The 27766-nt window shown below is 48.9% G+C and overlaps 2 protein-coding genes across 6 annotated transcripts in view; one reads left to right on the top strand and one right to left on the bottom strand.

Moving 5' to 3' along the window:
- Positions 1 to 17338, top strand: YPEL1 (yippee like 1). 2 transcript variants are annotated; one of them, XR_016022362.1, is made up of 6 exons: positions 1 to 220; positions 9095 to 9377; positions 12154 to 12197; positions 12710 to 12818; positions 14251 to 14477; positions 15839 to 17338. XR_016022362.1 is itself a non-coding variant. In XM_074321770.2 (5 exons), exons 2-5 carry the CDS (start codon positions 9261 to 9263, stop codon positions 14338 to 14340), a joined length of 360 nt encoding a protein of 119 aa, XP_074177871.1. In that variant the 5' UTR covers positions 1 to 220; positions 9095 to 9260; the 3' UTR covers positions 14341 to 17338. The 2 variants fall into 2 exon arrangements, 1 of the variants encoding a protein (XP_074177871.1); XM_074321770.2 differs by having other exon boundaries at positions 14251 to 17338.
- PPIL2 (peptidylprolyl isomerase like 2) overlaps positions 15189 to 27766 on the bottom strand; it is a 27081-nt gene continuing 14503 nt past the window's right edge. The window contains exons 11-21 of one of the 4 annotated variants that reach the window (XM_074321769.2): positions 27344 to 27419; positions 26602 to 26708; positions 26137 to 26226; positions 25793 to 25826; positions 25057 to 25174; positions 20877 to 20933; positions 20127 to 20199; positions 19961 to 20023; positions 19683 to 19822; positions 19315 to 19437; positions 15189 to 18398 (exon numbers count right to left, since the gene is read on the bottom strand). In XM_074321769.2, the coding sequence (XP_074177870.2) occupies positions 19341 to 19437; positions 19683 to 19822; positions 19961 to 20023; positions 20127 to 20199; positions 20877 to 20933; positions 25057 to 25174; positions 25793 to 25826; positions 26137 to 26226; positions 26602 to 26708; positions 27344 to 27419 (855 nt within the window). In that variant the 3' untranslated portion in view covers positions 15189 to 18398; positions 19315 to 19340. Of the gene's footprint in view, positions 18399 to 18437; positions 19438 to 19682; positions 19823 to 19960; positions 20024 to 20126; positions 20200 to 20876; positions 20934 to 25056; positions 25175 to 25792; positions 25827 to 26136; positions 26227 to 26601; positions 26709 to 27343; positions 27420 to 27766 lie in introns of those variants that run through there. The other 3 variants (XM_074321768.2, XM_074321766.2, XM_019710143.3) reach the window with 3 other exon arrangements.

Below are 27766 nucleotides of genomic sequence, written 5' to 3'. Positions count from 1 at the left end.
TTCCGAGGCCGTTAACGGCGGCGCGGCGGTGCCGTGGCTCCAAAACAAAGGGCAGGCGGCCCGCGGGGCGGCGGCGGGAGGATGTCTCGCGCTCTGCGGAGGCGCCAACGGCCGCAGCGCGTCCCGGGCCCTACTGGGGTCGCCTGAGAGCCGATCCCGCGCTGACCGAGGCCCGGGCTGGATGGGTGCTGCGGGCCGGGGCGCGGACCGCGGAGCGGCCGTGAGTACGGGCGGGCCTCGACACTGTTGCGCGGGCGGCTACTTTGTGGCGACCCGAGGAGCCTGCGGCTGCGGGCGGGGCCCGGAGGCACCTGTTGGGCGTCCGGGCGGGTGGGCGGGGCGCGAGCGGACCGCACCTGTAGAGGTTTTCCTTCTGATTTGATTATTTGATTTGTTAATATTCGGTTCACTCCGCTTTGGAGAAGACCATAAAACCTAAACCTTTTTTTCCACCTTTCTTTCCCTCCTCCCCGCCCCCTCCCAACCCGGCCATGGGAAATGTACCGAGAGAATGAGCTACGTGGTAACAGGCTTTTCCCTCTTAAAAAAAAAAAGTCGCGATAGGGGAGGGACATGAGGACAAAAGAGGTTCCCTAGGAATGAGAACGATTATGAAAAGGGGGAAACGTTTTCAAGTTGCCCACATCAAGATCGTGACTAAAATGAATTGTCCTCTGTGTTAGTTCACCACCTGTGGCACTAGGGTCTGTAAAGCAAAGCCTGCAAAAGCCTTAGCTTCGGAAAACTGCTAAGTAGGGTCCTCCTCCCCAAAACCTGCCTCTAATTGGCACCTCTGGTGAACAGATTATGTGCTGAGTTCTAGGATGGAAGGAGGCTGAACTCCGTTTTAGATAATGGCTTTGGAAGACATCAATTTCCCCACCCCCAAGCCTTTTCTGTTCAGTTGCATTTCTTCTTCCTCTTTGTATCCAAAACATGCACACCTTAACCTGTTGTTTCCTTTGCCAAGAATGTTATTCTTTCCATCAGCCAGTCCCTCCCTGTCCTAAACTACCCAAGCCTCAAAGGAGGCTGGCCTCTTCGGGGAACACCTTTCAGGTGCTTCACCTGAGCAAGCTGCCCCTCCCCTACCTATCACCTGCGCATCCGCCAGCCTTTGTTCTAGTGGAGGTAACAGGTTTGTTGAGCCCTTGCCAGGTGCCAGGCACTGTGCCTGATTCCAGTGTTGCTGAGTTTCATAATCCTGCACTGGTTCCCTCTATCCCAGCCATGGGCTCTTGGGTGCCTATAGCGGAATGTCTGAAGAAGGCTAATACTGAGGCTCTCCTAGACCCTCCCTTCCCTTGCATCTCACACGGTACAGGTGTCTTGTGGGAACCCCTCAGAACTAGGACCAGGGCAAAATCTTGTCGTACCATGGCCATGTAGCTCAGGGTCTGGCCTGTATTGGGTGCTTCAATAGTCTTTCTGTTTTTTAAATGGAAGTTCTTATTTTGGAATAACTTTAGATTTACAAAAAAGTTGCAAAGATAGTACAGACGGTCCCAAATGCTCCATACGCAGTGTTTCCCCGTTGTTACCATCCTACATTTGGCCGAATTAACAACTGACATGGGTCCATTCCTTTAACTAACTTCCAGACATTAAGACTTTCCATTTTGAAGCACAGAAATTTGTAAAGCTTTTTCTTTACGTTGAGAACGGTATTCCTAAAATGTCTGTCTTTGATTCTGCCTGTCTTCACTAAGTCTATGAGGACCCTGTGTCAAGGGACAGGGTTGGGAATGCAGGGGGCCGTGGCTGCCATGTAGTTTTAATGTATTTTTATCCCTAGACGACTGATAAAGGGAAAATAATTGAAAATAAAAAGCAGCAATAGAAGTCCCTCTGCTTTAAAACCATTCTCTGACACTCTTCACTCGAGATTTATTTGGTCTAAAATTTTTAGAAAAGTAGTTAGATTTGCTAATCAGCAAAATCTCTAGGGAGAATTTGGACAAGAGATTTCAGCAGAGGTTGGAGAAAGTTCTGAACAGCCAAGTCGCTGGAGGGCAAAGAGTTCTGGGTCGGGCAGTGTGAGTAGGTTTCCAGAAAGAAGTCAAGAGGATGATATGGAATTGGCCTGCCTCTGACAGTGTGACAGAGAAGAAGGCTTTGCGTGAGGAAAACCTATCTACTGCTGAGAGTAAGATGGAAATCCTGGAGCCAAGCCACTGATTTCCATGCCCTGGGAGGGGACTCCTTCTCTGGCACCTGCTGAGCCTCAGAACTAAGACCAGGCTTCCCTGTGGGTTTCGTGAGGTGCTTACTCTGCCATACTGTAACAGTGACATGACCTCTTGTGTGATTCTCTGGGCCGCCTTGTGAATTGCATATTACTCCCATTTTACAAAAAGGTAACAGCTTAGCCTCTAAATTTGTGGCACAATTTCAGTCGAGCCTTCTTTCAGCCTCATCCAACCCTCACTGCGGACAACCTGTCTCTTGCCAAACGCCACAATGCCACCTGTCTTCCCAGCATCATCACTCTCTCCCCTGAGCACTGGCCCCCTTTCTGATTCCTCTTGTTTCAGGTTTTCCTTTTTCCCAACACAGAGCTTTGAGTGTTTGTTTTATTTAGCATGTGACTAATAGTTTAAGATTCCCAATCTCTTCCCTCCTGCTTCAGTCCAGTCTCCTAGGTCTAGTCCCACCCTGGCAACTGGAAAGAAGGCCAACCTTGCGTGTGTAGTTCCTGCATCTGTCCACTTCTTGTTAGCAAGGAGGCAAGCAGCCTCTGCTAGGATGTGTCCCAGGGCCACACTGGGAAGCTTTGTTACTAGTGGGAGAAATAAAGAAGAATGTATTGAAGGTTCTTCCCAAAGAAAGTCAGTGCAAACTCATTAATCAGTAGTCTCAATGGAGACACGGAGGCAGGACCAGAGCACAGGCAAGATGAGAGCTGAGGGTGAGAGCGTGGAGGGTAGAGGTGTCCCGGCCACTGGGCGATGCAGAAGCCCAGACCCCTCCGGTTCTCCAGAGAGGCAGGGGCAGTGGACTCCGCAGAGGGATGAGGTGACTGTTTGAGGGCAGCCATGTAGGTGGTAGGACTGAAGGTGTCTTCTTGCCCCTCCCAGTGGATCCACTGGTCCATCAAGATTGCAGTTCCTGAAATGTAGGGAAAGCTTTTCATCCTGTAATTCAAGTAGGAAGGAAGTCTGTGTGTGAAGTGAAGCTGGTACTGCCAAAGGCAAATTGTACCCTTACAGTCACCCTTTGATGCAAATCCTTCTAGGCCTTTCCACGCCTGTGTGTGCATGTACTGTGTGTGAGAGTTTGAATCATCAGTACATACACTTGGTATCAAAATCAAAAGTTGGAAAAACAGCAGACAGTGTAAAGGAAGTCACCTTCTCTGTCCTTCCTCGCCCCAGCCTGAGGTCCCACCTTGGAACTATTTCTGATTCATGTATCAGGACATTTGGCCAGTCTCTGGGTTAGACTTGCGGTTTCTAGTCTTTTGTTATTATAAGCAACATTGTAACACCCAGTTATTTTGCACCTGTGCAAGTCAGTCTGGAGGAAAAGGCCTGAGCTGGACCCTCGGTCCAGGGGTGTGTACCTGGCAGCACTGATGGGTGTTATCAACGTTCTGAAAATCTTTGCCAACCTGCTAGGTTGTAAGGCAAATATCAGTGTGCCTTTAATTTGCATCAGTGAGTAAAGTTCACATCTGTCCACTTGTCTACAAGCACAGTGGTCCAAGGTGTAGGCTGTCTGGCTTCAAACCCAGCTTCTCAGCTGTGTAACCTTGGCAAATTGACTGACCTCTCTAGGCTTCAATTTCCCTGTCTGCACAGTGGGACTAATAAGAACACTCGATTCTTAGGGCTGCTGTTAATTCATTTGATTTTCATAGATTCAGCTGCTTAGAATAGTGCTGGCCTTAGCTATGAGGCTCTGTGGGAGCTGCATTTCCTTTTCTGTGACGGACGCTGATGTCCCCACGCATGCCACCCTCCTGGGATTCTATCTGGCTGGACACAGCAGGGCACATGAACATGCTCTGCATCTCTGAGCTATTTTCCTCCCCTGCTCCCCTGGAGAGTGCAGACTCTCGGGCAGACTCCAGTAGAGAACATGCTCCCATCTTGCTCTTCACCAGTTTGTATCTTTTGACATGGTGAGGTTCATAACACACTACCCCAAAATGTGGCACCGTGGCATATTGAATATCGTAAGTTGATGGAGCTTGGGAACATGGCAGAAGCAGGAAGATCACTCTGACCTCTGCCTTACCCTTATGCCCTGAAACAGGCCATAAAACTCCATGAAGATGTTCTTAGCACCAGAGACGGGATTTGGGGCCAAGAAATCTGTATAAACAAGTCTTGTTAAACTAACCCTTATCTTTCTAGTTACTTCTACCCCTCTGCTTTGTCAGTTCTTCACAAATGTATCGATTCTTTGTCTAAAAGGTATAAATGCTTCCTGCTCTGGTCTCTTCTTCTGGTCTTCATTTTCTTGGGACGGCTCACATGGTAAAATTTCTCCTCTTGGTGTTGGTTAGAGTGTGGTGTTGATAACACTAAGGTTGCTGGTTCGATCCCCACATGGGCCACTGTGAGCTGCACCCTCCTTAAAAAAAAAAAAGAAAAGAAAACTTCTCCTCTTACTCTGTCTTTGTCAGTTTAATTTTCAGACCTAGCCAGGGTCCTAAGAGGGTCAAGAAAAACTTTTTCTTCTCCTACAGGCACTTCTGTCTCTCTGTCTCTTTCCAACTCTCTGGCTTGCACGGGCACACACACACATACACACTGACACACACCAACACACCTTCCCGGATTTTGATTCGAATTGCATTTAATTTAAAGGTTACTTTGGGGAGAATTCATTTATTTATAGTATCTTTCAGTCCTAATCATTTATTTCTCCATTTCTTTAAGTCTTTCTTAATGTTCCTCAAAGTTTTATAATCTCTGTAAAGGTGTTTCATGTCACTGAGTTTGTTCTTAGGTACATGTACTGTTACACTCTTGCATAGAAGGCACCCTGGTTTTCTTCCTGATCTCAAAAAGAATGTTTTCTAAAGTATTACCATTAAGTGTGATGTTTACTGTGGGTTTTTTGGTAGATGACTCTTAACAGGTAAAGAGGTTCCCTTGTAGTTTATTTGGCATGGAATGTTTTTTTAAACTGTGAATGGATGTTAAATTTTGTCAGATGCTTTTTCTGCATCTTTGAGATAAACAGATTAAGAGAACGATAGGTGGTGAATATATTAACCGTATTTTTTAGTGTTAAATGATCTTGTTTTCCTGTGATAACGTCAACTTAATTGCGTTATCCTTTTAAAATGGTATTCGATTCTGTTCAGTAATATTATTTAGGATGTTTGCATCTTGGTTCCTGAGAAGAAAATTATAGTGAATTTCATTCACATACTGCCCTGATCAAGGTTTAGCTGGCTGCATTGGATGGTTGGGGAGGGCTCCCTCTTTCTCTTTTCTGGAAGAGTTTGGAATTTTTCCTTCCTTGAAGTTTAGAATTTACCAGTGATGCTCTCTCGGCCTTTCAGTTGGGTGTGTGTGTGTGTGTGTGTGTGTGTGTCTGTGTCTGTGTTGGTGGAGAAAATGTTTTACCAGTGATTCCATTTCTTTCATGTTAATGGGGTTATTCAGGCTTTCTATTTCTTCTTGAGTCAGTTTTGAAAACTTATATTTTTTTCGGAAATTACCTGTGTGATTTCCATTTTCAAATATATGGACTTAAATTGATCACAACATCCTCTTATCCAGAAATCTTATTTAAAAAGGTGATATTCTATTTCCATTTCTGACATCTTATTCCACCTTTTTGGTCCCTTCCTTTCTCTCTCCTGATCAGTCTTACCAGAGGTTTGTCAATTCTAGTCATCTTTTTGTAAGAACAAAGTTTTGGCTTTGTTGAGCCTCTCTAGTATATTTTTCCCCCGTTCCATTATTTTTCCTAATTATTTCCTTTCTTATATTTTATTTGGGTTGTTTTTTTGTTACCTTGCTAACTTCTTAAAGATGAGTGTTTAGCTGTCTTATTTTCTAATATACATCCTTTAAGATTATACATTTCCCTTATAAGTACTGGTAAGTAATTATTTTATTGTTTAGTTCAAAATAATGTCTAATTTCCATTATTTTTTGACCCATGGGTATATATAAGTACATTTATTAATTTCTAAACATATGAGGATTTTTTCTAGTTGCGTTATATTATTGATTTCTAACTAAATAGTGTTGTGGTCAGAGAATATACTGTGATTTAAATCCTTGGGAATTTGTTGGGACTTGTTGTATGGTAAATGTTTGTGTGCTTTAAATGAGTGTGGATTCTGCAGTTCTTAGATACAGTTTTCTTCATGTCTTTTAGGTCCAATTTCTTCATCACATTGTGCAAATCCTCTAGATCTGTACTCATTTGTGTTTGCTCTATCAGTTACTGAAGGATACAGTAAAATATAAATATATTTACACTATATATCTATATACTGTCATGTATTACAATAAATATATGCTATATAGTGTGTATGTATACTAAGTATACATAAATATATAAATATATACTAAATATGTAAATATGTATGCAATATAGTTTATATATTATAATCAGTAATTCTAGTCCGATTATAGATTTATCTGTTTCTCCTATAGTTCTGTCAAATTTTTCTTTTAACTTTTTATTTATTTTTTAAGGGTGCTTTTCCAGAACCCATCAGCTCCAAGTCAAATAGTTCTTTCAATCTAGTTGTGGAGGGGAGGGTGCAGCTCACAGTGGCCCGTGTGGGGATCTAACCAGCAACCCTGATGTTATGAGCGTTGTGCTCTAACCAGCTGAGCTAACTGGCCGCCCATAGTTCTGTCAATTTTTGAATCATATATTTTGAGGTTATGTTACTAGGCAATTAAGATTTACATTTGTGATTTATCTCCTGCTGTTTTTATCATTATGAAGTAACCCATTTATCTATCTAGTAACATTTTCCCTTCAAATATTATTTAAGGGAAATAGTAATATAGTTTTATTAGTTGCATATTGTATCTTTTTCTTTACTTTTACTACTTTAATTCCTTTATTGTGAATCACATACATACAAGAAATACATAAAACAAATATGCTGTTAGCAAATAATCACAAACCATACATCTGTGTTGCACCACCTACATCCTAACCTTATTCTTTTCAACCTTTCTGCGTCCTTATGTTTAAGATGTGTCTCTTGTATGTGGCATCTGGATGAATTTTGTTTTCTGCTCAGTCTGAAACCTTAAACTCTAACATTTAGTCCTTATGTTTCTTTTTTTAACCCCCTTCTTCCGCCTCCCTCCCCCCACGTTCTGGTTCAAGCCTTGTTTCTCAGTCTAGTTGTGTAGGACGCAGCTCCCTGGCCCATGCTGGTGTTATGAGCCTTGCGCTCCCCCCTTCCCGCCCCCCCACCCCCTCCCCCGCCTGCTCACAGCAGTTCATTTCTATTTCATGTAAGCATTGATATATTCGGGTTTAAATCTCCCTCCTTTCTCTGTGCTTCCTGTTCTTCCCATCATGTTTATTTTCCTCTCCCTTTTTTCTTGCCTCCCTTAAATTGACATTTTATCATTCCCTGATATTTTCTTTTATAGGTTTGGAAGTTACACACTAGGTTTTTGTTCTTATAGAAGTTTCATCCAAAAATTATACTCGTCCTTAATTTACCAAATTCTAAATTTAATCAATACTTATATCTTTGATTTTGGACAATACAACAACTCTAGAAAATTTCCATTTGAGTTTTCACCCTGACTTGTTGTTGTCATGTATTACAGTTGTGTCATTTTAAAGCTCTATAATACATTGTTGTTCTGATTCCCCACATATTTACCATTTTCTTTGTCACTCTTTTACATTCCGAAGTTTAGACTTTATCTAGTGTTTTCCTTCTGTCTGAAGCACATCGTTGAACTTCCTTTACTGATATTTAGTGAAGTCAAACTTTTTAGTTGTCTGAAAAATATCATTTCCCAAGTTCTTGAAAGATATTTTCACTGGATATGGAATTCTGGGATAGCAGTTATTACCTTTCAGAACCTTAAGGGTACCTTTCCCTACTGCCTTCTGGGTTCCCTTGTTTCCTTTGGGAAGTTGTTCTGTTGAAAGATGATTTTTCCCTCCCCTTTTGGATACCTTTTTTCTTTTTCTTTAGTGTTCTACGGTTTTGTTGTTATGTGACCAGGTTTGGCTTTATTTTTATTTATCCTACCTTGGAATTATTGGACTTCTAAGTCTGTGGATTGGTGTCTTTCTTTAATTCTGGAAAATCTTTAATCATTATCTTTTCAGAATACAGTGTTTCTGCCCCCATTTTCTTCTCATTTTCTGTAAATCTACATACATGTCTGTGCTTTTGGTATCATATTCAAGAAGTCACTGCCAAATCCGATGTCATAAAAATGTTCACTACATTTTAAGAGTTTTATAGTTTTAGTTCTTACATTTAGGTCTCTGATCTATTTTGAGTTTATTTTTGTATGTGATGTAAGGTGAGGGTCCAACTTCATTCTTCTGCATGTGGATATTCTGTTTTCCCAGCAGCATTTGTTGAAAAGACTGTCCTTCCCCCATTGAATGGTCTTGGCACCCTTGTCGAAAATCATTTGACCATAATGCAAGGGTTCATTTCTGGACTGATACGTAATTTCTTAAAGATTAATTAATAGCGGCTCATCACTCATATTCATAAATGTCATGTTGCTTTGAGTCATTAATGCCATCGTTTGGGACAAGATGTCTCCAGTGCTCCTGCTGGCCTCACTCTGACAGGGGCCTTGTTGAGTGCTTTTCCGTACACATTTCCTGAAACCACACATGATACAAGATGTATCTGATGAAATATTTTTCTCAAATTATTTGTATGTAAAAGCAGTTCACCTGCCACTTCCAACTAAATTTAGAGTGGTTAAATGGTGATTAAGTATTTGTATTCTTTTTAGGTATAATTAATATTAAAGAACTAGATCTTTAACTTCTAGTCCTGCCCACCCTCATCCCCCACCCCACATTCTTCAAAGTACATCCATCCTAAACATACCCTCTTGATGTATTTCATTCTCTCTGTAACTCGCTCTATGTCTTGATTTGTTGACAGATTGTGACATTTTTCTCTCGTCCCAGCTGTGTGGACAGTGCCACACGCCCTCTGAACAACAACGGCTCTTGCGTGCATATTCCAGTGTTTCTTCTGTCAGAGAGCACAGCAGAGCCGTAATTCTTCCAGTGTCAGCCCAGAGCTGAGCGAGGAGTGCCCAGCAGAGATGGTGAAGATGACAAAATCCAAAACTTTCCAAGCTTATCTGCCAAACTGTCACCGAACGTACAGCTGTGTCCATTGCAGAGCCCACCTGGCAAATCACGATGAGCTGATCTCTAAGGCAAGTGGTTTGTGTCTAAAAGTTGACTAGATACCCTTAACAATGCTTATCATACCTAATTAGCGGATGGATATTGAACTATCACATGGCTTCCTGGGTTTCCTGTGTCCTAAAAGTCTAGAGCCTTCTGGGCAGTGTTGATGCCAGTTTTGTGCGTGATTAGGTGCGGCTGCACCACGGTTTTGGTTGTGACCTTTACACAGTGGGTGGGTTTGGAGGGCTGGGCAGCTGGGCCTCCCAGATATCACGAAGAGCAAGATGAGTCAGTTACTTGTCAGAGCAGTAAAATTAGTGTGAAAGCAGAGACACTGAAGGAACAAAGGAAGTCTAGAAAATCTGTGGAAATAGTTTAATAGTAAAGGAATTAAGAATGTTTAAAACTCAGAATGGTTAAGAAGAGAAGAGGCTATAATATTGAATGTTAACTATAAATGAAAAAAAGAAAACAACAGAAGAAAAGAGGCCATCATGGGGGACGTGGGGTCTTTCAGGGAAATGCCCAGGAGACCAGCTGTGGGCGCCCTGTGCAGGATGGAGAGCAGCCTGGTAGATGTGAATCTTCCGTATTAAGTTGAACACTTTATTAGCAAGCAGTGTGTAATGTTGATAATGAACCACTTATGAACATTTAAAACACTCCCAGTGTAGCGGCTGAGTAAATGCTCCCCTGGGAAACAGTGACAGTCCTCTCCCACTCATCCTCACAGGTCTTGACCCCCACCCATCCTCACAAGTCTGCCTTCCAGGGCTGCATGAACTTCAAGCTCGTTTGAAAACAAAGTCCGTCAGGAAGTTGTTCCTTTCAGGAATCTCCGCTTAGGCTTCTTATTTCACGCAGAAGAACGTTTATCTACTTGTGTTTTAACTAGGTAACAATGAGAGGCTGTCTCCTTTCCATTCAACATCTAAAATAAAAACTGTTAAACAAGGCAGACTTTCTGTTCTCTCATTGCTTCTGTGTCTCCATTGTTCATTCAGAAGTTTCAGGTCAGAAGTGGAAGTACCTCAGGCACCTATTTTCTTGGTTGCTTTCCAAGGCCAAGCTGCTCCGAGGCCTCCGGGTTGGAGCTTTGTGGGTTGGCGACCTCGCTGAGCCGGTGACACCTGAGCAGGCATCAGTGGCAGGCACCATTATGGTCTTTGTTCTGAAGCATGCCCGTGGATCCATCATGAGGTGGGCCAAAAGGAATTTGAGCTGCTTCTTTCAAAGAACCTTAAAGCCATTAAGCTGTTTTTTAAATTACATCAAGAGCAGAGGCCTGCTAGGTGGAAACAGTCATGACATTGAGTGAGCGTTTCAGGATGAAAGGGTGCTGAGAACCTAACCTCTCCAAGCACATGGGCTGCCAAGAGGCATCAGACTTGTGTTTCAGCTGGTGATAAAGTAAACAGCTGCTTTTTCTCCCTTACATTGTTAGGCCGTGGCACTTACCACGGAGAGTAGAACTCAGTTCACAGGAGACTAGAGGTACTGTCCTGAGAGGGGTTTATCAGCCTCTGGGTCTATCTTTGCACTAATAAGCAGTCCCCTGGCCCAAGGGATCCTTCTTGGTGTAGGCAGGTCTGATTGTTAGAAGGTCTGTCTGGTTTGCAAACTATATTTGCCGGCCACATCTCGCACACCATCTGTTTCTGTAGTTTTATTTATCATGTGTGGCTACTTTTGTGCCACAATCGAGTAGTTGCAACAGAGGCTGTAAGGCCTCCAAAGCCTAAAATATGTATCATCTGGTCCTAATTTACAGAAGTTTGCAGAGCTCTGCTGTAGGCAGCACATGGCCTGAATCTGAACCACAGATTTGATCACATCATGGATCTAAACCCTGTGTAAGAAATTAGGATTCTCAGAATAGGTGAGAACTAGGAAAATCAGTCTAGAACATTGAAGCCTGCTAGGGATGTGTAGAAAGTCCATAAGATGATTGTTAAATTGGACATAAAATAGTATTCCTAATTCTAGGAAGTCACATAAGGAAAGATCCTTTTTTTAAGTCTGAAAGCTGTATATTTAAGTCAAAACACTGCTAACCTCAGGCTAGGTTTTGCTGCAATAACAAAGAACCCCAAATCTCAGTGGCTTAAAATGAAGGTTTATTTCTTGTTCACATGAAACAACCAAAGACAAGTTCTTGATTTGGTTTGTGTTTCATTGATTATTTTTGTGGTCCATCTTTTCCATTTATTTGGTCTTGAGCCTGGAACCGGAGCAGATAAACCCCTGCAGCTGGTGTCCCCTCTTGTTCTGTGAGAGTGAGGGTTGTGGGAGCTATGGCCCAATTATGTCAGGGAGGTACAGATCCCCTATTCTGCCTCCTTAATCATCTTACAATACATGAATATGCTACAAGGTATTTCTTGTAACTCTTCCCTGGGGTGAGCTGTCACTAGAAGGTCCTTTCCTCCAAAGCAAGGGGCCATCTTAGGCAGTGACCTAGTTTTATTTCAGTGGAAAAGCTTGGAAACGCCCTCTTGCCCCTAATATCTGACAGATGTGGTTGGTGTATCTTGTCCTGGTGGATCGAGTGACAACAGCGGGGCAGCCCCTCCGGGGCTGTAGGAGCACTGGGACGCCCCGAGCCCTCCTTTCGGGAAGTCGCTTGTCCTGCTCAGGGCCCTGAGTGCAGCCCCTTCATGCTCCGCAAGGCAACCCTTCAACTCATGTCCGGGTCCATGACCTGGAACCCAGCTTCTCCACTTGTCATTCCAAAATGCAAAACTCAACATCACTTTTTGTCGTATCACAACAGATCTTTTAAAACTTTTTTCTTCTTTGCAGTCCTTTCAGGGAAGTCAGGGACGTGCCTACCTCTTCAATTCTGTGTGAGTATCGCTGCGTTAGCCTTGCAGACATGCAGTGTTTGCTGTCATCACATTTATTGCTCCTGTACATACTCAAAGCTGGAATACGTAGTGTTCACCAATGGTCTAGAATTACCCGGTGTCTCTTACATCATCTTAAAGAACTCTATCTCTAGTCTGAGAGTTTGGGGAAAGCATAATGCTGTTAACTGAGGAACTAGCTCCTGCATACATACTGTGGTTTGTTTCCCGTTTGTGGTAGGTTGTGAGTTTTGCTACAGCACAGCTATAGTCACCTCCCCACAGCCTGTCCTGTCCTGGGGAAAGGAGTTGTTCCTTCTCCTAAGAGGTGGTGGTGGGCAGGTGGTGGGGAAGGTGGGGAGTTAAGAAGAAACACTGCTCCATCTCTGGTAACCTATTGGTTCAAGAAAGGTGGGGCCAGGGTGGGAGCCAGGGCGCCCCCTCCAGGTGGGGGTGGAAATGCCCCCGTGAGGGCAGAGGGTCTCTAGCAGCCCCTGCCTCCTTCCCTGCAGGGTGAACGTGGGCTGCGGCCCTGCGGAGGAGCGAGTCCTTCTCACTGGCCTACACGCTGTCGCAGACATCTACTGTGAAAACTGCAAAACCACGCTCGGGTGGAAATATGTGAGTAACCACCTTGTTTTGTTAAGAGAATGCAGACTTACTGTAATAAGTAAAACATTTACAAATGGAAACAAAATTTGCAAAGGCGTAAGACCTCCCCCTGGAAGTGTAATCCTATTAGTAAAAGAATACCTTTTAAAAGAATTTATTTTGAGCCGATTAAAGATGTATGGGCATATCTTCATTTGCAGGGCAGGCGTGACAGCCACGCTGGTGGGGGGCAAACGGCCCCGCCCCACAGGCCCGGTGCTCTCTGAAGACCTCATGGAGCAAGGGAGGGAGGCAGTTCCCCCATCTGGGGGACACTCACTGGCCGGCCAGAGCCCGGGATAGCTGGTGTTATTTGCAATAGTGATCACAGCAGACTCTGCAGCGCTTGGTTCCTCACGTGCCCAGGACCGCTTCCGCACGGGCTTGTATTCCCAGCGCCTTCTTTCTCCTCGCACCTGTGCCCTGTGTGGCCCTCCCACCCCATCTCTAGCCTTTATCTCCATAGCTCTTCTCCCTCCTGCTCCAAGCTTTCTGCAGGTACAGGTGCAGCCGCCCTCCCCACGGCCTGGCCTCCCCCTGCTTGCTGAGCGCTTAGCCTTGGGAGGTCCCTCCTGCTCCACACTCTGCTGCTTATTCTTCTTCCCACCTCTCTGGCTGACCCTCCTCTGATCTCAACCTGTTTTGACCTCCTGTCTGTTGACAACTCCCAAACTTGTCCCTTGGCCCCAGCTTCTGTCCCATGTACCCAGTGCCTCCCGCCATCTCGTGCACACCCCCACCCCAGACTCGGCATTGAAGAGGCCCGTCTGCAGTGGCACCTCCTGGAAGTTGTTTTCTGCAGCCATTCTGGTTTTCTTGGTCAAGGCCACCTGCTCTCCCTCCTCCTGCAATTCTTGCTCATTGCTGGTGTCCCATATCCCCATCAGATATGAGGGAACACAGCCCCCAGCATGGAGACAGGCTCAGTGAGGCCTCCATGCTCCCCCAGCCCTTCCACCTGCTCGCCTGTTCCATCCCTGGCCATCCCCACCCCCCCTCAACGAAGGGCCTTCTGTCCCACCAGCATCTTTGAACTGTGCCCAGGGCTTCTGGTGCAGTTACCTTCACTCCCCTTTGGAGTCCCTGGAAGGGGCATCTTGGGCCTTTTCCTACCTTCCAAATTGCCCTGCACATGGTAGGTGCTCATTAACAAATGTGAATTCATTTCTCTACAAGTTTAACCATGACTTGATGACAAGTGTACCAGAGGCCTACACTGCCTCCCATGGGTTTGTCACCTGAGACAGACCCCTCCTGGCCATCAGCCTGGCATAGGGGACATCTGGGGAGACGTGATACTATAGACTTACTTTCTCTGACCAGAGTATAAAGAAGTTGAAAAATGAAACAGTTTGTCCTAAAACCTTCTCTTCTTTCTACTTTTTTTTTTTTTTTTTTTAAGGAACATGCCTTTGAGAGCAGTCAGAAATATAAGGAAGGAAAATTTATTATTGAGCTTGCCCACATGATCAAAGACAACGGCTGGGAGTAGAGTGAAAATTTCCTGTTCTCTTTTGAATACTATTTTGTGAAAGAGACTGTAATATAATGGAAACGTAGGAGCGTCCTGGATGATAATACTTCTTGAACTTGAACCTCACAAGCCGCCTCTCCTGACCATTCCTGTGGGTAAGGCTGCATCCGGTCTGTCCTCTTCACGTGCATGGTCATTTCTGAAATGTTTCAGTGACCTTTTCCTAACGTCTCAAATTCTAGAGAAAGAATTAATCGACTGATGACTTATCCATCTAGTTAATACCTTCTTTAACCTATGCCTTTAAGATAAAGTTTGGCTGTGCTCTGTCATGTTCAGTAGAAACAGACCACAGGGACAAGGTCTCGAGAGCAGGTTCCCCCGCCAGAGTGAGGGTGTTGTAGCCCACTCTGTTCCTCATTTGCAAAATTACAAATTGGTTATTCCTCTTGCAGATGAGCTGTTGTCATAGTGCTCATTTTAGAATCTTCCAGAAGCAGTTATCAAATCTGTATACAAAGGGTGTTTTTTTAGCCTTGTTAAACAGGACACCACTGACATATTTTAGGTAAGCTGTGGAGAAATGTGTCTAATGGAACCTCTTGGTTACTTAGGCCAATACCTTCCTTGTGTAGAAAGCAAGTGAACAGGTCGTTAGCTAAGCCTGTTCCAGGCCCTGCAGGCGTATGTCAGTCAGTCCCTGAGTGGCTGGTCCATGGAGTAATAGTTTAACACACTGGACTGAGTAAATCAGATTTCCTTTTCTACTCTGATGTACTTGAAGAAAAATAATTATTTGTGTGGATGAAAGAGGCCAAAACTAACAGGACGAACTTCCAAACTTGAGATTTGCTAGATTGTTTTAATGTTTTCAGAAAAGGTTAAAGTTGCAAGACAGGTTTAAACTTTGTAAATGAGATGTTTGGTTTGTTCGACGGGTCCCCCTGCCCCGCCTGGTTCTCTCCCGTGGGCTGACACAGGAGGTCCCCTAAGTCCTGAGTTTCCACCACGCAGTTTAAGTTCCGATCCACCCGTGCTTCTGCAGGGAGTAGGGCACTATGCAGGGGTTTCGGCCAGTTTGCAGAGAATGGAGGCCAAAAAACATCCCCTGATAAGTTTTGGTTTTCACTGTTCTAACTCGATGCCAGCTGGTGGGCCTGGCCTGGCGCACCAGGCATCTGGGGAGGCCTTTGGTATGGTCACCATGGCATGAGACTCATGGGACCCCAGCTCCAGGGGCAGGAAAAGGGCCTGGGGGAGGCAGGCCAAGAGGAGAGCGGGGTGCCCAGGTGATTCTCAGCCTGTGGACGGCTCTGAAACTGCCCGTAGACAAGGTTAGTCCAGTGGCAACGAGTGTTAGTTGGCAGGGGACATAAGAGAAGGGAGGCCCCTTCCCTGACTCCCGCCTCCCCTGAACCTAGAGCCCGTTGCCTGTGCAGGCACTGGGCTAAACTGCCTGGTTCTGGTTCAGCAACTCACCGAGTCCCTTTCGGCCCCATCTCTGCCTGATTCAAAGCCTTGGAATGTGGGATACGTCGCAGCCCTGGGCACATACATCAGGGCAAGTTAGTGCACGGAGGAGCCCCTGACGCACACCTTCGACTGTGAAGGCAAGACCTTTGTACAGCTCTGGAAGCCTCTGCGCTTAGCAGGCACTCCGGCCGGCTGCTGCTCTCTGAGCTGGTGTCCCCACAGATCTAGGCTGTCCCAGCTCATCCCCGTGTATCCAAGTTAGTGTTCGGCTGTGCAGCCGTCGAGCCTCCAGGGCAGGGTCATTCACGTGGCACAGCCACTCACACGGTGCTCTCGCTGCCATGGTCCAAAATCTGAAGATGCGTCACTTGCGCGCTGGCACGTGAACAGTAAACATCTGCGGCTCAGTCCTTAGTGAAAATGTGGAAGGGACTGAAAGACACCTTCCTTGAGGAGTACCAAGCACTGAAAAGTTGGCCTAAACTGACATTTCCCTTCTCATCTTGGTTCCTCTACAAACCTCAGTACCGCATCTGGAGGCGAGGACCAGGGAAACGGGGCGTGGGACTCCGACGGCAGGCGCTGAGAGCAGTGGCTCCGGAGCGCTTCTCCACAAGGTCTTCACTTAAACCGAAGAATCTGCTAAAATTCTTTTGACTGACTTTTGTATATACTAAACTTATATTTAAAGCTTTTGTATGTTCTGGGCAAGTTTACTGCTCCTTCGATTTTGAGCACTTTGGTTTTTGTATCGTCTCTTGTGATGGCATTGAAACCTTTTCCTAGTGGCCCTATGAACTTACTTGTAGTTTTTTGTAATTGATGCCAACACTCGTACCACTCTTTTGTTGGTCTTTTGCAAAATCCAAGCTCCTTTTGAAACCAAATGAACTGACCATGAGCTGGCTTCAGGGAAGGACGTCCACAAGACCATGATGTGCTGGTAAAGTGCTGGAATGTTCCACCCTCTTAAATTCCTAAACAGTAAATATCAACCCTGACTTTTATTTAAATTATTTAAAATATTTTTTTCCTTGAGAGGAGTGGGAGGTGATGCCAGGATTATAAATGCATTTAACTTAAACTACGTTGCATCCTCTGGCACAGTACATTTGCTTTAGAAATGTGGTTTAATTTTGTTGCCATTTTATATATACATATAGTATTTTTATACCTTAGCGCTTATTCTTGACGGCATCTGTCAGATATTAGGAAGGATCAAAAATGGGAATTTTTCAAGTCATTCAATTTACTTGATGACCTCACCAGATACTTAAATCCAAGTGGTTTTAATATCTGGAAAACTGCAATTTAAAAGCTCCAAAATGACCACAGAAATGTAAACCCTCATTTATCAAAGGCGCTGGGCTGGCCTGTCCTCCCGCTGTGGATCGGCGCCTGGGGCTGCAGCCTGGGCCGGCCCAGAGGTTTGCCCCTCGGAATGACTGCCAAGCTCCAGTGTACAAGCCTCCCTTGGCCGCCATGTCCAGCATTTGGTCCTGTGTCTGTATGAGGTTTACAAATAAAGCTTCCATGTCCAATGTCTCCTTTTCAGTAGCACACCTGTCTTAGGCGCTCTGAAGCTGAGGGACAAGGCCCTGGTGTCCCGCTCTGGGGGTGCGGGGTCCCCTCTCCATAGGCGGCTTTGGTCCTGTGCTGTCACACATGGCCTGCAGCACCGGCCACCGGACTTCCCACTTGTTCGGGGCCTGTGAGCGTGGCCCAAGAAAAGCCCACCCCTGCAGTTAGGGGGCTGCAGCTACGCTGCACTCCCCTCCTGCTTCTGAACTGCTGAACGGTGAGGCCCCTTCCCCTAAGGACTCCAGAAACTCTCGGTACACTATACCCCATCCCAGGGCCTTCACCCCCGTTCTGCCCAGCCCTCTTCCCGTGAGGCAGGCTTTTGGAGACCTGGTGCAAACAGCGGGTAAGCCTTTCACAAGTGAGTTCTCGCTCAGACGTCTATAGCTGGGAGGCGGTCGTGAAGAAGAGCGGGACCGGGCCTGGCTAACGGTGTAGAGGGCCAGTGACGCTGTGCAGCTCCGGTCCCTGGCCGGCGGTTCTGGGCAGGGAGACAAGCTGTAGGCGGGCGCAGACCTTGTTCTCAGTGCAGTGAAAAGCCCGTGACTGGCCTGAAGCAAGATGACAGCAGGCTGGCGAGCTTTGGGAATGTGACATGGCATCTGTGTGGACGTGCATGAGGGGCACGGACAGAGGCAGGTGAGAGACAAAGGGCTTGGGCCTAAAGCTCAGCATCAGAGGGGAAAAGAGCCATGGGACATTCTGGAATTATGACCTATGGAGACTTCTTGGTGGAATTGAGGTTTAGAGTGAGGTGGAAAAGAAAAAGCAAGGATCGAGCCAAGTTAGAATTTTGGTGTGTTGAGTGTGGAGGGGTGGGGTGGGGGGCGGCCTGTGCCATCCCGAGGGCCATAGGCATTGAGAGAGGATGTGACGGGTGCACAGTGACCGTTTCAGAGCCCCAGGGCTGGAGCAGATGGGCGTCCTGGGAGGAGGGAGCTGTCCCCACGCTTCTGCACAGGCACTTCGGGCAAGCTGAGGTGGTGGTATCAGGGTCAGAACGGAAGCTAGGCTGGCATAGGCTGCAGAATGAACGGAAAACAAGGACGGGCAAGCAAGAATAAGTTTTTTGAAGACATTTATAGAAAAATAAGGTCAGGGAAGGGATCTTTTTAAGTTAGGAAATGCTGGTGCGACTGGCCCGGAAACCCTAAGAGCTGGGCTGAAGGTCAGTGTTTGAGCATAAGCACAGGCCCTGAGGGTGGCAGGGAGGTGGGGGCGAGGGGGGCCTGCCAGTTCCCCGGGGCCTTCTGCACGTCCATCAGGAACAGCAGGAGCCAGCTGGCTTCACCCACGTGTGGTCTCGTCACCATCCTGCGGCAGAAAGGTAGGTAGTCCTGGGGTGGAACTCTGACCTGAGCAGGTGTGCCAGAGCAGGTGTGCAGTGGGCATGGCTGTGACCACCCATGCTCCTTGCTGGGTGGGCTGGACTCAGCAAACCCAAGCAACAGACAGCAGAAAAGGTTTTTGAAAATAAACATCAAGGTTCTAGTCCAGGGTCCTTAAACCCGAGGCTGTCAAAACACAGACCTTGTAGCCCTGTCCCCAGCCTCCAGGTCAGAAAATATGGGGTCTGAGAATCTGTGTTTCTAACAGGGTCCCAAGTGACACCACTGGTCAGGGACCACGTTGAGGAGATGATGGCAGTGGGTGGTCGTAAGATAACCGGGATCGGATCAGCAGACACAGCTCCTCCTCACAGGCCCGCACCCCAGGCTCGCCTAAGGGCCACTCCCAGTGCCTGGGAGTCTAAGACGTGGGCGCTGGCTGGGCCCAGGCCTGGAAACAGGGCCAGGCCATTCTGCCCTGGGTGCAGGATGAGGAGGCCATGGCTCCTGGGGCCAGGAATGGGGACCTAGGCAACAGGTAGGAACTTTATTAGAGTTGCAGCCCAAAGGGTAGGCTATGCAGGCACAAGACCCAGCCCTGCATCCCTACCAGGGTCCAGAGCAGCAAGCCTGCTGCTACCATGAGCTGAAATCCCCAAAACCGCGGCTGGGCTTTTTCTTGGCTACAGGGACAGCTGTGCTGGTTGACGGTTCTTCCTCTGCTACACGTTTCCTGGGAAGAAAAGAACCAGACTCCAGCTGCTGTGGGGGTACCAGGCCCCGAGCTAGGAGTCACGTGCCTAGAAGTTACCCCGACCCAGAGTCCCAGAGCCTGGACTGAGGCCCCCAGCACCCGCTCACTGCTTGATCCAGTGCCTGGTGTCCCTTCCCCTCGCCACCAGCGGGCTCTGACCTGTGGGCATCGGTAAGCATGTGGGGCGAGCCATGGAAATGGATGCCAGCCCCCACCCTACTCACGTGGCTGCCGGGTTGATGTACTTGCCCACCCCTTGGCGGTATGTGGGGGGGCCCTGGCTCCCTGGCTTGGGCTGGCTTTTCTTCACTGTGCTCTCTGGCGCCGCCTCCTGGAGCTGCGTCTTCTTCCGCTCCTCAGCAATCTGAGGCGGAGCAGGACAGCGGCTGTCCCGGAGCCCGGCCTGTCCCGGAGCCCGGCCTGTCCCCGAGCCCCGAGCCCCGAGCCCGGCCGGCTGGGTGGACGCCCCGGGGCCCCTCCCCACGTGGTCCACCCTCCTCACCTGAGCGTCAGCCTCCTCATAGGGGTCCACAAACACCGTGGTGGAGTCTATGCGGATCTCCTCCTACAGCGGGGGGTGGGGGGGAGGCAAGTGAGCAGGGCCCACACCCCCGTGCCTGCCCAGCACCTAGCCAGAGGAGCAGACCGTGTTCTTCGGGGGTGCATACCTTAGGGCGGTCAGTTTTGGGGTCACTCTCCACATTCTCCATGGCTGTCAGTGTGTCAAAGCCTCCAACAACCCTGCAGCAGAGGGACAGGGCACCCATGAATGTGCCCAGCCCAGGGCACCCCAAAGGCCATGCCCCCCGCAGCATGCCAGGAAGAGGGGCCGAGAGCGGGCGCAGGCTGCGGGCCCATGAAGGCCCCACACAGGCGAAGGGCACCAACAGACTAGATTCAGAAAGACCCACAGGCCGGGACAGGGCTTTGGGCCTGGAGAGGAAGCCGAGCTGGCTGGCAGTGTTTTATTGGGACCCAGCACACCCACTGCTTCCGCACTGTGGCTGCTTTTCCGCTACAACCACAGAGCTGAGGAGTGTCACGGAGACCACGGGGCCACAAAGCTGGAAATACCACCTGGGCCTTCACAGGAAAAGCCTGCTGACCCCTGGACGAGAGGATGGAGAGAGACAGGAGGCAGCCCAGACGTGGGATTCAGCACCGTCCAAAGGAGAGCCCGAGGGGTTGACTGGGCAGCACAGCGACCAGCAGGGCTGAGCGGACCTCTCCTCAGCCAGTGTCCCCCACCCACCAGAGAAGCCCGAAGGCCCCCTTCTACACAGCCACGACCGTGACAGGGACAGTCACAAGGACAGAGGAGTGGAGGTCCAGGCCTGGGGAAAGGCAGTGAGACGCCCCATCTGGGAAAGGAAGCCGCACTCCCAACGCCCCAGACGTCACGCAGCAGCGTCTCTTACCGCCCAAAGATGGTGTGCTTCTTGTCGAGGTAAGCGCAGGAACGGAATGTGATAAAGCTGGGGGAGAGGACAGGAGAGTCAGGGAGAGCGTGACCGCTTCCTTGCCCGGCCTGCTTTGGCCCCCAAGGACACACACAAACCAGGACACACACACACACACCAACCAGATCCCACTCGGGGAAGCTGCTCATTGTGTGCTGGGCCCACACACCCTGCCGGGGCAGGCTGTCACCGAGGCCTCCGGCTTCCCAGGAGAAGGTCCAGGGCATAGCCACCAGAAAGGGGCAGGCGAGGCTCTGCCTCCAGGCCCAGCCACTGCCAACTTCCTGTCGGGCAGATACTGTGCCCAGAGCCTGGAGGCAGAGGTTTCTCTGGAGAGGGCCCAAGTGGAAGACCAGAGCCCATTCCATCAAGAGACTGACTAAAGGACCAAGGATTCTGAACCAGAAAGGAGATGAGCAGGAAAGGGAATAAAGACACTGAGACGCAGGTACATGTACAGAAACACTGACCTAGAAAATGTTCACTTCTGATTTGGTATAAAAATGGATGGAATTAAAATCCCTGACTACATTAACGTGAGGATGGTTGGGGGTGACGAAGGGTCTTGTCTGGGAGGGAGGTAGAAATATTAACTAGTAACTTCAGATTTTAAATAGATGTACTTGACTTAAGGCCAGAAGTAAAACATTTAACTTCCAAATCAAGAGAAAGAGGAAAAGAGGAAATAAAATATTTAAAAAGGGTAATCAGAAAGTACAAATTAAGATAATAGCAGTGTACTGACTAGAAAGTTAAGTACAGCACTTAAGGTTGTCAGGTTGAATTAAAATAAACCAAATCTAGGTTGTGCCATTAAAAAGACAGCCCTAAAACTTCAAGAATCTGAAAGGCTAAAAGGATAGAAGACGATATCAGACGAGAGGAAGGCAAAAACTGTTCCAGGGGCAGTTACCGTGCACGAAGCCATTCCCAGAGAAGCGGTGCAGGTGGAGATGTCCTGCCTGCTGTTGCACAGCGCAAAGTCGAGGCAGAAGAAGGGGGGGGGGGGGGAACAAGGCAGGAAATAGAAAAATAATGAAAGCAAAACAAAGATATGACAGAAAGTAAATAATGTCTAAAATTAGTTCTTTGAACTAGGAAGAAATTGAAATGACTAAGGACCAGCAAGCAGAGAAAAGGGAAACGCATGACCTTCCCATGTACAGACTCAAATGTCCTCACTGGTATAGAGAAAGACATGAAAGTGAGAAAGGAGAGAAAGAGAAAAGAAACCAGGAAGAAGAAGTTAAAGATGGAAACTGAAAATACTTACACAGAAGTAAAAACAGACAAGCCCTTCATAAACCATTAAGGAGAAAAGGAATGCAGATGTGTTCAGGAATGAGAAAGGAGACGTGAGCACAGGGGAGACACCAGGGAAACAAGTTTGGATGAATTAAATTCTGGCAAAATACAAACTACCCGGTTGGCCCCTGAAATGGAACCCGACTAAAGAATGAGCACAAATGATCTGCAAGCTGCCCTTGACCAGCGAACTTAACAAGCAGCTGTCTCCAGTTTAAGTGAAACTACCCCAGGCCATAAAGTCACAGCAGGCCACTGCACAAGGGCTGCACCCCGCTAACACTCAGCCCTGATCAGACCAGAGCAGGCTCCCGTATGAGGACAGTGGCACAGGGTCAAAAACAGTAGCCAGTGGAAAACCACAGCACAGCAGGAACCAGCCCGGGTTGACTCTAGGACAAAACCGTGACAGAAAGGCTGGTCGACCCAGAGATTACATCCACAAGTTCTAGGAGAAAAAGAAAATCATATGACCATAGTAACAGATGCTAAGAGAAAAGCATCTGGAAATTCTACAACCTCTCCTGAAAATGTAGGCGCAACACTAATTTGATCACATGGGTAACCAGCATGTCACTTAGAAAAGAAGCTCATGTCCTCTCCCTCACAGGCCTGCTAGTGAGGTGACTGGTTCACACCAGAAAAACAGAGGGGACACCCCCTTGTGCTAATAAGTGGGAATATCTAGAAAACCCAAGACATTCTTAATAAAAACTATTGGAATTATAGGAGAATTTGATAAAGTGGCTAGATATGAAATAAACAGGTTCTCTATATGAGCAACAGAATTGGGAAAAAATTCCGTTTATAAAAATGTCACAAATTATAAAATCCTTAAGGAGTAGGTTTATCTGGGACCCATGGGAAGAAAAATATAAAATCACACTGAAAGATATAAAACATATCCACAGGGAAAGTCAAGCCAAATTCCTCGGTGGAAGATGTCGTATACATGTCTCCTCTTCCAAAACATAGATGTCACGTCATTGCAGTTAGACTCCCACCAGAATTTTCAAAGCTCTAGATACAATGATCTTAAAGTTCAGATTAGAGAATAAACAGCCAAGTAAAGCCAAAAAGTGAAAACAGCGAGAGTGGACCTGCCTACAGGACTTGCTACAGAGAGCCGATAAAATCAAATAGGTAGAATATTGGTGCAGGAAGAGCCAACAGGCAGTGGACAGAATACAGGCCAGGATGAGAACCCGATTTACATGGAAATGGAATATACTGGTGAGAAGAGGAGCCGGGAACCTGTCGTCTTCTCTGCAGGGCGCTCAGGAGGACGACCCTGGTTAAGGAAGTGCAGGACTTATGGGAAATCACCTGAAACTAGTCACCTCTAAGCTAGGGGACCGTGGGATGTAAAAGGGTCCCCACGGGAGAGGCTCAGCGCCCCGAGTGGTCCCAGCCCCTCCCTGCTCCACCTGTGCCCATGAGGCCTGGAGCCAACCAGTCAAACTTGACAGGTAAGAGAGCTCAGATGGGCAATCTCACTCGAGGCTGCAATTTAACTGGGAAAAGGAGGGATTACTCTAGGAGTGATGTTAGAACAACCGGAAGAAAATAAAAATGCTTTGTTCACATTCATATACAAAAATGTGTAAACATGTAATACAGAAATAAAATCTTCCCACCTCCAAGAAAAGTAAAGCCTTCCAAAAATTATAAGAGAGCCCACATACAATTGAAGTGGGGAGACCCCCTTAAGTACAACTGAAAACGAGAGAGATACTGGAATATATGACATTTGAAAATATTGTGGTATCATTCCAACCAAATAAAAATATCTGGAAAAAATATTTGGAATACGGATGACTTATCTAAAAAGCTCTTAGCAAGAAAAATACAAACCACCTAATAATAAAAAGGGGGCAAAAATTAAAGGGTCGACAAAGGTACACGTAGGAATTAAGGATTTTTAAAAACTGTAAATAATGAAACTTAGATGAAATCATAAAGCTCCTAGAGACGATGACTAGGCCAATTAAGAGATAGACAGACCCCCAACTAGATGGAACCCCCCCAAATTCCTCCAAGCCAGATGCTTCTGTGGGTCAATCCTATCAAACATCCAAGAAAGCTGCCACCGCAAAACACCCACACTGGCCTCCATCACCGGCCTCCACGTTGCCCAAATCAATCCCCTGCCCTGCCTTGGTCCATGGCCTGTGGCTCCTTCACAAAACACTCCTCCCATGGCCTCGCAGGCACCCCTCCACCTCCGCCAGGCTGGGGCCAGCCACTCCTTTCCTCACACTTGCTCCTGGTGGGCCCCTCGCCCCCGCCTTTACATCTGGACATGGGGACGCCCAGGCCTGTACATCTAGCCCATCCCACCTCCTCAGCGCCCACTAGGACCCACCAGGACCAAACTGAGTGTGACATTTCAATGTTCAGGGCACAATTCCCTCACCAAGTCCTTCCATTTCTATACACCACAGCCAATGGCTGCTCACGCTGGACCTCGATTCCAGCTCCTCCTGCATAGCTGCTCCTCCCTGCCACTCCCTGGCCCGGGCCCCGTGCCCACACCCACATCTGCTTCCTGTGGCACCGTCTCCTGGGAACTCCCGACATCTCTTCCTTCGCAGGCACGTGCCCCAAGGCGCAGTGCTGCCTGCTGCCTTGTTCTGTGTGCACAGAGGTGCACACGCCCGCGCCTGGGCAGGTCTGGGCCATGTCGCGTGAGGGCCACGTACCCAGGGGTGTGCTGCACATCTGCTGGATTGGATTCAGGTCAAGCACGACCTTCAGGGCAAGGCTGACAGGGAACCTGCAGGGAGCCCCAGCCGCCTCCCCATATCCATGCCATGGCGACCCAGCAACTCACAACTGAGACTTGTTGGTGTTGGGCCCCGAGTTGGCCATGCTGAGGATGCCCCGGCCCGTGTGCGAGAGGTTGGGCCGGAACTCGTCTCTGAAGGGTTTTCCCCAGTGCGACTCCCCACCTGGAAGAGCAAGGAGCACGGATGGCAGCAAGAACGGCTGGTCCTAGCCAAGCGCAGCCAGCAGGACACAGTCCAGCTCTGCAGATCTGCTGAGTTTCAAGGGGCGCTGGGCATGCCGGGGGGTGTCTGGGGTAGGGGCACCTGGGAGGGCAGCCTCGTCACCAGTCCCCTCAGAACCCCTGCGTGGGCCTGGCCCTGAGGACAGGGAGTAAAAGGTGAAGGCTAAGTCGCTGCGCTCACATCACACAGGATGAGGGAGAGGGTCTGAGCCCAAGCAGCTGACAGGCTGAGGGGGGCTGTGAGAGGCGGCGGGGAGGCAGCTAGACGTCTGGGGCTGGGTGACACCTCCCTGTGGGCTCCCTGTAGCCTCCCTTGGTCGGCTGACAAAGGTGGGTACCCCCGGGGTGTGTGGTGTGGAGGCAACATGCTCCCACTTCCATCTATCATTCAGGCCTTACAACAATCTCAAAATGACAAACCAGGGACATGCCTGAGGTCGAAAAGCACATTGGTGGCTCTTCTATCAGATTCCACATCTCGGCATGGCCCCCACCCACCTACCCCCACAGCTGACAGGACAGTCACAGCTGCCCAGGGAGCCCCAGCACCAGCACCTACCTGTGCCTGTGCCGGTGGGGTCACCCCCCTGGATCTGCAAGAACAAAAGCCAGTGAGCAACCCGTACCCCATGACCTCACGACCCTCCCGCGGTTGCCCACCACACACTGCCCACTGACGGAAGCAATTCCCCGCCTGCCAGGCGGGCTCAAGGGGGTCTGAGCTGCTGGTGAGGACAGAGGCCCCAAGGCCACTTCTCTACACAGCCCAGTGTGGCCGGGCTGGGGACTAAAGGGGGAGCATGCAGGTCCCCTGCCCGAGGAGAAGGGGCTCCCAGGTATGACAGGCATCACTTCCAGGATTCACCGGGCCTTGTGCAGCCAGCGCTGACCCACATCACTCACCACGAAGTTCCTGATGGATCTGTGGAAGACTGTGCCATCGTAATACTGCTTCTTGCATAGCTTGATGAAGTTTTCGCAGGTTCTCGGTGTCTGCAAAATAGCCCAGATACTCCTGAGGCACGTAGCAGCCACTGAGAGGGTCACGAATGCCACGTGGGCCCTCCTCATGCAGCGGAAGAGGCTCAGCTGCCCGACCCGGACATGGTAAGGACACTTGCAGCCGCTGAGCCCCAGAGCGACAGGGAGCCCCAAGCAGAGTGGCGGGAAGCCCGACGCCTAGCGTGCTGGGTGTGTGCTCAGCTGCCCAGACTCGGGCCAAGGAAACGCAGCACACGGCTGACCAGATCCCTTCTGGGGCCACACCTTCTAGAAGACAATTTTCTACTACAAGCACAACCGAAGTGCAGCTCCACGTATAAGAGCCCAGAATCCCCGGGCAGGGCGAGGGATGGCTGCCACACCCACCATGTCACAGTGCAGCTCCAGATTGAGGTCGCCCCTGTTGGTGTGCAGCCGCACGTAGCCCTTCTTCTTCACAAACTGGTAGCGCAGCACGTCCTCGTCAATGGCGGCTGCAAGCAGAGGCCCAGCTCTGTGCCCGCTCTCAGCCTGGGGGCAGCCACACCCCATGCCAGGCACGAGGGCAGGAACATGGCCCCAGCTCTGGGGAGAGCCCAGGGGTCTGCCCTGGCTGAGCACAGGAGGAGGGGGCAGAGAGGGGCTCAGCAGTCAGGGGGGGGTGCTGGAAAAGCCTGCATCCCAGGTGGGAGAGGACTGAGGAGGGGGGTGGGGAGGGGAGGGCTGGTGCCTCGAGACGGTGGGGGCCTGATGGCCGGAAACACAGAGGAAGAGGGCCTGGGGACCATGCCAACGGCAGCCTTGGTGGAGGGCTGTTGCCCGTGGGCAGCCTGGGTGGAGGCCAAGGAGCGTGCGTGTGTGTGTGTGTGTGTGTGTGTGGGGGGGGGGGGTCCCAGCAGGCAGGACATGGTGGGGGGAGGGCCTCCTGCTCCCGGCCTAGCCTCACTACACCCTCCTTCCTCCCAGACACACAGTTTCAGAGGGACCGACCCTCCTGACCACTCTGGAGCTGCCTAAGAGCCCACGAAGCCAACATGACAGAATGATGCTGAAAAGGCAGGGGGGCAGGGCGCCCCCCTTAGCCACTATTAAGCAACTCCACTGGTGATGGAGGAGCGAAGGCAGCTACCTGCTTCATGCGTGGTCTCTGGAACCATGGCGGTGGAGGTGAAGGAGGCACTAACCTTCCCAGTGGAGTAGTGCGCCTGCCAAGAAAACCACGTCAGCACATCAGTGGTGCCCTGAGAGGCTGGTGCGGGACATGGAAGCTACGTGTCCCCAGTGCTCAGGGCCTGCTTGGCACCTCTCCTCCAGGAAGGCACCCTGGCCACCACCCACAGACACCAGCAGGAACCTCCTGGGGGACAGGACCGCTCAGCCCACACTTGCCTCTCCCTAAGGGCCTAAGGAACAAGGGACTCTAGTTTCTCTTTACAGGTTTTAAGTTGCTACAATAAACATTATATTTTTAATCAGGAAAATATAAGCCCCAACAAATATTTTTTTATCCTAGGCAGAGGGAAAAAATAAAGAGGGATTTCTCCCCACCAGA

This window comes from Rhinolophus sinicus, chromosome 9, assembly GCF_057876585.1.
Source record: "Rhinolophus sinicus isolate RSI-liver-muscle chromosome 9, RSI-T2T, whole genome shotgun sequence".
Taxonomy (NCBI): domain Eukaryota; kingdom Metazoa; phylum Chordata; class Mammalia; order Chiroptera; family Rhinolophidae; genus Rhinolophus; species Rhinolophus sinicus.
This window is presented reverse-complemented; position numbering and strand designations above follow the sequence as displayed.

What these genes read in the sequence shown, in the direction of transcription:
- YPEL1 (XM_074321770.2), top strand. Translation starts at nt 9,261, where the DNA reads ATGGTGAAGATGACAAAATCCAAAACTTTCCAAGCTTATCTGCCAAAC. An exon ending in GCCTACCTCTTCAATTCTGT is followed by an intron (nt 12,198 to 12,709) that starts GTGAGTATCGCT and finishes CCTTCCCTGCAG; the next exon opens with GGTGAACGTGGGCTGCGGCC. An exon ending in CCACGCTCGGGTGGAAATAT is followed by an intron (nt 12,819 to 14,250) that starts GTGAGTAACCAC and finishes TTTTTTTTTAAG; the next exon opens with GAACATGCCTTTGAGAGCAG.